The sequence below is a fragment of the Pollachius pollachius genome (assembly GCF_949987615.1).
Source record: "Pollachius pollachius genome assembly, chromosome: 12".
Lineage (NCBI taxonomy): Eukaryota > Metazoa > Chordata > Actinopteri > Gadiformes > Gadidae > Pollachius > Pollachius pollachius.
In genome coordinates this window covers 22,969,627-22,979,626 of record NC_136945.1, presented here as the reverse complement: position 1 = coordinate 22,979,626, position 10,000 = coordinate 22,969,627, and the positions used below count along the sequence as shown (strand labels likewise).

General features: G+C 52.3%; 1 protein-coding gene across 1 annotated transcript in view; it reads right to left on the bottom strand.

Moving 5' to 3' along the window:
- Positions 1 to 10,000, bottom strand: part of chd5 (chromodomain helicase DNA binding protein 5) — a gene marked incomplete at both ends in the record, with an annotated part of 52,505 nt that overhangs the window by 27,908 nt on the left and 14,597 nt on the right. The window contains 8 exons of the mRNA XM_079748430.1: positions 858 to 989; positions 1,960 to 2,171; positions 4,941 to 5,147; positions 5,900 to 6,127; positions 6,904 to 7,070; positions 7,867 to 7,999; positions 8,243 to 8,349; positions 9,288 to 9,535. Coding sequence (XP_079604556.1) covers positions 858 to 989; positions 1,960 to 2,171; positions 4,941 to 5,147; positions 5,900 to 6,127; positions 6,904 to 7,070; positions 7,867 to 7,999; positions 8,243 to 8,349; positions 9,288 to 9,535 — 1,434 coding nt within the window. The remainder of the gene's footprint in view (positions 1 to 857; positions 990 to 1,959; positions 2,172 to 4,940; positions 5,148 to 5,899; positions 6,128 to 6,903; positions 7,071 to 7,866; positions 8,000 to 8,242; positions 8,350 to 9,287; positions 9,536 to 10,000) is intronic.

Genomic DNA, 10,000 nt, shown 5'->3' with positions numbered 1-10,000 from the left:
AATGCAATGATTTATTATTGTATTATTATTACGACCTTCTGTTTGAGGTAGTTACGCAGACACAGACACAGAAACAGATACAGATACAGATTGATCCCGGAGGAAATTATCTCTTACCGTTGCTCAGCTGCAACCAGAAACATCAAAGTAAACAGAATTGGATGAACACAATAAGCAATAAAACACCAAATAACAGCATGAACAGAAATATTCTCATTAAAGATCAAAAGTGCGGCAAAACAACAGCAGAATGGATTAAAATATGCTTGCCTATAAAATAAAAGTTCACAGTAGCTGGAGCTCGCTGAGGTAAAGCCAGCGAGGCTAAAGTAGAGCAGAGTGCTGCAGACACATCGCCCAGGTCGTCGGGATGGGACCCCCCCGGGGGGCCCTCTCAGTATAGGGGGGGGGGAGCCCTACCTGTGGTCCCAGTACAGGGGGGGCCCTACCTGTGGTCCCAGTACAGGGGGGGCCCTACCTGTGTTCCCAGTACAGAGGGGGGCCCTACCTGTGGTCCCAGTACAGGGGGAGCCCTACCTGTGGTCCCAGTACAGGGGGGGCCCTACCTGTGGTCCCAGTACAGGGGGAGCCCTACCTGTGGTCCCAGTACAGGGGGGGCCCTACCTGTGGTCCCAGTACAGGGGGAGCCCTACCTGTGGTCCCAGTACAGGGGGGGCCCTACCTGTGGTCCCAGTACAGGGGGGGCCCTACCTGTGGTCCCAGTACAGGGGGGGCCCTACCTGTGGTCCCAGTACAGAGGGGGGCCCTACCTGTGGTCCCAGTACAGGGGGGGCCCTACCTGTGGTCCCAGTACAGGGGGGGCCCTACCTGTGGTCCCAGTACAGGGGGGGCCCTACCTGTGTTCCCAGTACAGGGCCTTCTGCGTGTCGTACTCCGGGGCGTGGAAGTCGTCCCTCTCCCAGGTGCACTGGTCGTAGGGCAGGTCCCGCCACTTGGTCAGGTAGTGCACCTCACTGTCCTTGTCGAAGCTACACACACACACACACACACACACACACACAGATACACAAACGGACATACACAGACGCACACAAACAGACACACACACACACACACAGACGCACGCACATACATGTGCATGCACACACACGCACGTAGGCACACACAAGCGAGTGCGTACGTACACACAAGCGAATGCACACACACATGCACACACGCACACATACATACACACACACACACACACACACACACAGCAACAAGCACACACACTCATGCAGTCACACAGTTCATACACATACGCCCATGTATACACGCACGCACGCACGCACGCACGCACACACGTACACACACATAGAACAAACAGTGAACGGCTAATCACTACCCATGTGAGGCTGTGAAACCGCTCAGACCCAGACGCTAGCCCAAGCTAATTGTGCTGTCAGCAGCGCTAGGGAAACAAGTCAATAAAGGTTTAAACTCTGTGCTGTTCTAAATGAACCCCAGGTGAGTGCACTGGTAGTCCTCTCAATGCTCCAGCTAACCCGATGCAGAATGGACGCTGGTTCTAAAACACTCCAAACAGCCAAACTTCAAAATAAAAGGCTTCAAAATGCAATCACAGACGCTTGCTTTCAAGACATAGTGCAAGGATAATAGAAGCCTGTCTAATAAATACATATATTAAATAACCACCAATCAATAAAAGTAATACAAATAAAATACTATATAAAATGAGACAAACATTTGGCGTGAAACTATTCCCATAAAAGCAAGAAGAACAACTAGATTTTATGAAGAAAAAGTGCTTAAAAAAAACACAATCATCTGAGGGGGAGGGCAAGTGAGGTGGGTCTCAGTGTGGAGGTGTTGTTTAGAGAAGAAGAAGAAGAAGAAGAAGAAGAAGAAGAAGAAGAAGAAGAAGAAGAAGAAGAAGAAGAAGAAGAAGAAGACAACAACAACAACAACAACAACAACAACAAGCAGCTCCTGGGTCACCTGTGGTTGACCACGCGGTGGATGATCAGCCACTCGGGCTTGATGCCGTAGCGGTAGAAGCGCTCTTCCATCATGGCGTATTGGGGGTCCTTGCTCTTTCTCTTCTCGTTGTTAAGCTCCTCCTCCCCGGAGCCGTAGTCGAAGGGCGGGGGCTCGTCCATGTCGTTCTTGCGCTGGTAGTTGCGGTACATGACGGTGTGGTAGAGTTCCAGCTGCAGGGGGGGGGACACCCAGGGAGTTGTGGGGAGCGGCTCTGCACTGCACGGTTAACGGGATTAGAGCGCTTTAGGCAAATCCTACACAGAGCGGGGTGTCGCAGGCGTAAATCACAATGGTGTTGTTACAACGGCGGTTGATTTCTAGATCCTACAAGTTCCTTCACGACCTTTGACCTCCATCCTTAATTTACTGCAAGTTGCTTTGTTTGGATACAAGGGGCCGATGCACAATGAGCTCATGGTGAACATCAATAGCAGATCAAAGTCTTATAAGAGGCAGAGGAAGGGATTGGGGAGTGGAGTGTTCGAATCCCAGCTGAAAGGTACTGGGTTTGACCCCCAATGACTGTTGGCTACCAGTAGCATCCTTGAGAACGATGAGCCTTGCCCCCCACCGGCTCTTAAATGAGCTGAATACAAGACACTGAGAGACACACAGATAAAACCACAAAGCTGAAGGAAATGCTAGCAGTGAAGAACTGATGCATGACGTGTACCTGCTCCTTAATTTGCTTCGTGTGCGTTTCTTACGGATATGCCGTCGAACAAGATGGAGCTGAAAACATATTCAGACAAGATGGCTCTTGTGAGGCAGACGATGAGCCCTTTCACAAGGACCTCGCTCATGAAGCGTTTGTTTCTTCTGGTTTTCTCTTCAAAGGCTGCATTCCAAACTGAACATCGCTATTCTGACATTTGTGGCAGCTTCACAAAAAAATGTCAACACACAATTCCTTGGATGTAAATCATTGCAATACTTTCACAATGCGAAAAAAAATGGCAAACTGCCCACACCTTGTTCCACGTTGATATGAAACAACACGTTTCTATTCACGCGGCCGAGTAACAGATGTTGAGCATTGTTAGTTGTAAAAACAATCACATTGCAGCCTTACAATTCATCACCTCGTACCTCCTACCACCTCACTCGGCGGCTTGTGTGTCTCAAAGTAAACGGAAACATTTAAAAAATAACAGTCGTTCTTGAAGAGCGTTGGCTGCGGGACTCGAGGGACGGAACACAACCACCTTTGGGCTGGGAGTCGGGCCCCATCACCACCTCAGCCTCCTAGAAGTCTCTCCCTACAGAGCTCACACCGACGGTGGATCAAGCCGCCCAGCGAGGGAACGGTGAGTAGGAGTGAGACATCGGAGAATCAGCCTCCATAAGGCTGGCAGGCGGCACGGCGCCACAGGTCGGAGTAGCAGTGAGATACCTCCGGGGGGGAGGGCGGTGAACAGCTTCCCTCGCTCTCTCTTAACACCTGCTGTCAAAGTGTGGCTCAGCCACAAGAGGAGCGCCAGAAGAGTGCAGAGCCACAAGTGGGCACCACAGGCTGCCATGCCGTGGTGCCGGAGAACTCTGCAGGGGAGCACTTCCAGGTTTGAAGAAAATAAAAGCACAGCCGTGGTGTCTAAGACGTGGGTCGCAGTCAAACGACGGGGTTGACTAATCAGCGCAGCCTCGAGGTACTGCTGGAGGGAGTGAGGATAGCCGAGGGCCCGGACACGGCAGGACTTTTACTTTGAAGGAGCATTATCCACTGGAGGAGGGAGAGCAGCCCGGCGTTTACAAGGTGAGACTGGGGTCTGTCACTCTCAGACGGCCTTCAGACAGCGAGAGCCTTCTGCGTCCCCTGAGCAGATAAAGAGCCGGTTCTGACAGCTCCACTCTTATCCCAGAATAAGCCTCCAGGCGCGGGTTGTTAAAACCTGAAACAGTGTCCCACTCGGTGCCAAAGCCACTAAAGATTGGAGGGTGGTGTTGATAACGACATCCGTTATTTACTCCTAAGGAGAACTTACTGTGGAAGTATATACAGCGTTGACTGCACTGTACCAATCCCCTGGACCCCGCTGGTAAAGAAATGCTTTTTCATTTTTTCTTGATTCTGGGGCATCCCTGCCAGTTCCTATGGAAACGCCCCTCCAATTCAGCTTCAGTAAGCGGAGCCCAGGTGTGTTGCATCAACGCCTAATCAGCAGGTGACCGGGTAACCATATCAGCCAATAAGAGGAGACGCATGCAATAGGAGGTTACACATGCTATTGCATCCTTAACCTCCTGTTGGCTGATATGGCTTCCCCGGCCGATAGGAGGTTATGGATGCAATAGCATGTGTTGAACCTAGGGAGGGAGACCTCTAACTGAACCCATGTACCCCTGGTGTTCTGAACTGAACCCATGTACCCCTGGTGTTCTGAACTGAACCCATGTACCCCTGGTGTTCTGAACTGAACCCATGTACCCCTGGTGTTCTGAACTGAACCCATGTACCCCTGGTGTTCTGAACTGAACCCATGTACCCCTGGTGTTCTGAACTGAACCCATGTACCCCTGGTGTTCTGAACTGAACCCATGTACCCCTGGTGTTCTGAACTGAACCCATGTACCCCTGGTGTTCTGAAGTGAACCCATGTACCCCTGGTGTTCTGAACTGAACCCATGTACCCCTGGTGTTCTGAACTGAACCCATGTACCCCTGGTGTTCTGAAGTGAACCCATGTACCCCTGGTGTTCTGAACTGAACCCATGTACCCCTGGTGTTCTGAACTGAACCCATGTACCCCTGGTGTTCTGAACTGAACCCATGTACCCCTGGTGTTCTGAAGTGAACCCATGTACCCCTGGTGTTCTGAACTGAACCCATGTACCCCTGGTGTTCTGAACTGAACCCATGTACCCCTGGTGTTCTGAACTGAACCCATGTACCCCTGGTGTTCTGAACTGAACCCATGTCCTCGTAGTGTTCTGAGGCTCACCTGCAGCTCGCTGATCCAGGAGCAGTGCCAGTAGGACAGGGCTCCCCACTTGACGAAGAACTCCCTCTCGGGGTGTCCCTTCAGCGGGGGCTTGAGCAGCGGGTCGGTGGGCGTGCCGTCGGGGCCGGGGGGGTTCTGGGCTGGCAGAGGAGCCTCCCCCCAGGTCCAGTGGAGGATCTTCTGCACCTTCCCCTTCAGCGGCGGGCACTGGGGGGCACAGAGAGAGGGGGGGGCTGAGCCTCGCGACACACTCTGGAACTCGGAACGTTTCAACCTTAATACCGATCACAAATAATGTAAAAATATGGAAATGCGTAAAAAAACAATATCTTTTTGCATTTGTTTTCTCCATCTGGACGAAATAAAATAAGAGCAAAAAATAAAGAGCATTGCTGAGCAGATTCAGCTTCATCATGTCTGATGGCGATGGATGGTTAACGGCTGCTGTTACAAGCGGCGGCAGCGGAGACGTGGAAGAGAGAGGCAAAGTGAAGCTGAAGAGAACCCTAATGGAGGTAATGACATCTCAGACGGCGCAAAAACAAGGCGCACAGGACAACAGCTCAAGGACTATCGCTCCCCTTGTTCTGTGTTCTGTGTTCTTAAGGGCTGATTATGGTTCCATGTGGACGCAACGCAACGACCACGCAGACGCTTCGACGCAGTCGTGAACCTCCTTTAGTTGAGCGTCGGGTTTAAGTGATCGGTCCGCTCACTTAAACCCGACGCAAGGTTCATATGGTTGTGAGGCGCACGTCCGGCCCTTGCTGTGGACGCAAGGAGGGAACGCAAGGGCGCAATGGGTCAGTTAACCCGTTGCGTTGCGTCGGCGTGGAACCATAATCTGCACTTCAGACGTCACAAAACATGAAGCCCAGGAGCACAGCCCAGAGTCCAGGTTCCCTGCTGTTCTGACCGTAGGGAACCAGGCGTTCCCCCCCGGGAGGAGGGGTTCTCACCATGCAGCGCGGACACAGCCACTCCCCGTTGGGGATCTCGGGGAGGGGCGGGTTCAGGCAGTGGATGTGGTAGGATGACGGACAGGTGTCGCAGCACAGCAGCTCCCCGCCGTCCTTGCACACGCGGCAGAATTCCATGTGGTCGTCCTCCTCCTCGATCACCACCTCCTCCTCCTCCTCCTCTTCCTCCTCGTCCATCTTGGCCTCCCACTGGATGCCCTCCTTCTCCTGCCGCCCGCGGGGCCAGAGGAGGAAGGAGGCGTAAGAGGAGGAAGGAGGTGTCACAGCAGTACAGCAGGAGGCTTGTACACATCATCAATACATTCGCTTTTACATTTAGCAGACGCCTTTACTTACAATAAGACCATTTGGCAGAAGGATGTTCATAGAACCAAGAGCCAAGCCCTAACCATCACTAGGTTAACCCATTCCCCGTGTACAACAGAGAGCTAGGAGAAGAGCAGGCAGACTCTGAAGAATCAGGAACAATGTGGAATAGAATAGCCGCCTTATATTCGATACTGCAGGCATCTGATCCAGTCCAGTTCAGTTAAAGGGCTCCTTATCCACCAACAGGAGGGATGTTGATTGGGATCACATGGGGGGGTGAAACCAGCTGGATCAGCCCACTGGTATGATAACAGTTGGTTCAGCCCACTGGTATGAAACAAGTTGGTTCAGCCCAGTAGATAGGTCTGGAGGTTTTGGAATTGAATGCGGAATTCCACATTCAATTCCCCCAACGGAGACGGGACAAAGATGACACCCATGATAGAACCCAGACGGACCCTCAACATCCCACCTGGTGGTAAACAAGGCCCTCTTACTTTAATGAACACCTGAAGACACAGGTAACCTACCCCACGGGGGGGGGGGGGGGGGTCAGGGTTGGTCAGAGAGGGTCAGAGAGGGTCAGGGTGGTTCTCAGCCCAGTGTGAGGGCGGCTCTAGGGGACCCCGGCATTAGGGGGTGTTCCAGGCAGCGGGGGGGGGGCGCTGACTCACGCAGTGCGGGCAGCTCCACTTGCCCTCGGGGGCCTTCTCCAGCTCGGGCTCCAGACACACCAGGTGGTACGCCCGGGGACAGGTGTCACACAGGATGATCTCGCCCCCCTGCTGGCACACCTCGCAGTAGTCCTGGTGGTCCGTCTCGTAGCCGTCCCCGTCCTCCCCTTTGGGGGGGGGAACAGGTTAAAGGTCAGATATGTGCACAAGAGGTCCACTCAGATTCATCCCACTTATTTTGCTTTGCTTATTTTTTATCAGAAATGAGAAAGATTGTTTGTTTACGGTAAAGAAATAAAACACACCGTGGCAAATCTGGCGCCATCTTAGATTTTAGGTAGAGAGACCCAGGATATTATTTGTGAGGATCAGGGTTGCCGCTGGGAGGTGATGTGTGATGTGTGTGTGTGTGTGTGTGTGTGTGTGTGTGTGTGTGTGTGTGTGTGTGTGTGTATGTGTGTGTGTGTGTGGGGGTGTGTGTGTGTGTGTTCATGAGCATTTTGAACACCATCAGTTGGACACAAGAATCTCTCAGGGTCAAGTACACAATACAGACCTCACACTTCACACACCACAGACGAAAAGCTTTCAAGAGCAAAAGGGCTCCAATAGGACTCTTTAAAGTAAAAGCCCTCCAATAGAAGGTTTCAGAGTAAAAGCGCTGTGGTAAAAGCTTTCTACCTGTATATTTCAGGGCAAACGCTCACACGTATCAGATGTCAGAGTAAAAGCCCTCCAGTAAGACGTTTCAGAGTAAAAGCCCTCCAGTAAGACCTTTCAGAGTATGAGCCCTCCAGTAAGACTTTTCAGAGTAAAAGCCCTCCGGTAAGACGTTTCAGAGTAAAAGCCCTCAAGTTACGCATTTCAGATTAAAAGCCCACCAGTCAGAGATTTAAGAATTAAAGCCCTCCAGTAAGACCTTTCAGAGTAAAAGCCCTTCAGTTAGAGAGTTTAAAGACGTACTTTTCCTCTTCTTCCTCCCTCGGCGAGCCTTCTTCTTGGCGGCAGCGACGGTTGCCACGGTGTCGGACAGCACCGTGGCGCTGTGGATGCTGATGTCATCAAAGTCTGACTCATCCAGGAAGTCATCCTCACTCTGGATAGACAAACACAAACACGCACGCACACGCACACAATCATACACACACACACACCAGATGATACTGACAATAGCATAGCTAACAGAGGAGCTAACTAAAGCTAGCCATCAGAAAAAAAACAAAGCTCACTAAAGGTTCCCAAAAGGCTAATATGAAATCAACCAAAAGCTTAAATAAAAGCTGTCAAAGTGCTAACAAACAGCTAGCCTGGAGATAACCAAATGCTGAACAATGCTTACAGAGGAGGCCTTCTTCTTCCTCCCCCCAGACTTGGCCTTGCTCTTCTTGGCCTTGGCCTTCTTCCTCACCTCCTTGGAGCTCTTGCTCTTCTTCCTGACCCCCGGCCCTGAAAGGCAGATTGGAAAGATCTCATCTCAGCTGTCTACTCTCATGAATAAGGTGCTGAAGAGCTGCCAGCTAAACACAGTTAATGGACAGTAAAGGGGTTTTTGGCAAAGGTCTGGAGAGGGAAACAAGGGGATACCAACTCTAGGAATAATTAAGAGCCACCGGTTTATTGCCGACATCTAAATCTAAATCCCAGCCAACATCCGAGCAGTTGAGGCAACCATGCCTTATCCTTAATAATTCATAACCTGAATTTCTGGCACAAAATACAACAAGTATCAGGTGACTTCTCCCATGTATCACTCCCTATGCACCATTGTGTGGTTGTTTGCCAGTTTGTTCTCAGTAAGGGCCATGTCTTTGTCTCAGTCCCCTGACTCCTGAGTGCTAGTCACCCAGCTGGCGACTGATGGACTAGTAATACGATGTACAGAGCTCCAGAAACCTCCTGATTCAAGACCCCAATCTGATCATCAGTTCACTTCCCAGCAATATCTCTGAAATATATGGATTTTATCTAAGAAGATAATTCCTCAGCAAATAAGATAAAATGTACCCAATAAAATTACAAAGGGACTCACAATAAACTCAGATACATGTCACTAACGCGCAGCTAAGACTTTGGGATCACCACCGAGCCAACAACCTCTTTATTCTTTATTCTTTATTTCAAGGATAGCCCCTTGAGATGCAGCATCTCATTTTCGAGGGGGGGTCCTTACAGACATTGGCAAACAATGCAGACATAATAAAAAGTTAACACTCAACATAATACCAAACATATGAGCACAAGGACCACACTCCAACAACGCACCCCAAAGCTAATCCCCCCCCCCACCCCTCCCACGACCTCTGGGCGGGGCCTCGACCCCCGGTGCCCCCCCCCGTCAGCCCTCTGATGGCCTCTGGCGGGGGGGCGTGGCCGGGACCACCTACCCTTGCCCTCCTTGGTCTTGGCCTTCTTCAGCAGCCCCAGCCCGGAGCCCGGCTGGCTGCTGCTGCTGCTGACGGAGACGGGCTGCGTCACGGTAACCGTTTCCACGGCGGCGGCCACAGCGGCAGCCACGGCGTTGGCGGAGGAGCCTTTGAAGGGGTTGTTGGCGCTGAACTCGCGCCACTTGGCCCCCAGCACGGTCATCATCTTGGACATGGGGATCTTGGGGTTCTTCTTAGCGATTAGAGGCCTGGGGGGGAAGCAGTGGTTATTTCATTATGTGCCCCCCCGCCCCCCGCCGGGCAGCGGAGGACAGCTGATCTGCGGACCACCCCGCTGGACTGTCGCGTTCTGTGTCACCGTGTGTGTTGGATGGGGGGGTTAGGGGGGGTAGGGAAAGCGCTCCGGTCAGATGCCGTCATCCTGAGTCAGATCAGTGGCTCTGAGCTCCGGGGGCCCCCCGGTCTCAGGGCAGTCCCCGGGCCCCGGCTCATCCCCGGGCCCCGGCTCATCCCCGGGCCCCGGCTTTGTCCATGGGCCCCGACTCCGTCCCCACGCTGAGCCGCGGCTCCAGGGAGCCTGCTCCACTTTATCAGAGCACCGGCTTACCCACAGCGAGACAGCCGGGTAGTTAGCCAGCCAGTCAGTCAGTCAGCCAGACAGGCAGGCAGACAGGCAGGCAGACAGACAGCCAGTCAGCAGGCAGGTAGACAGT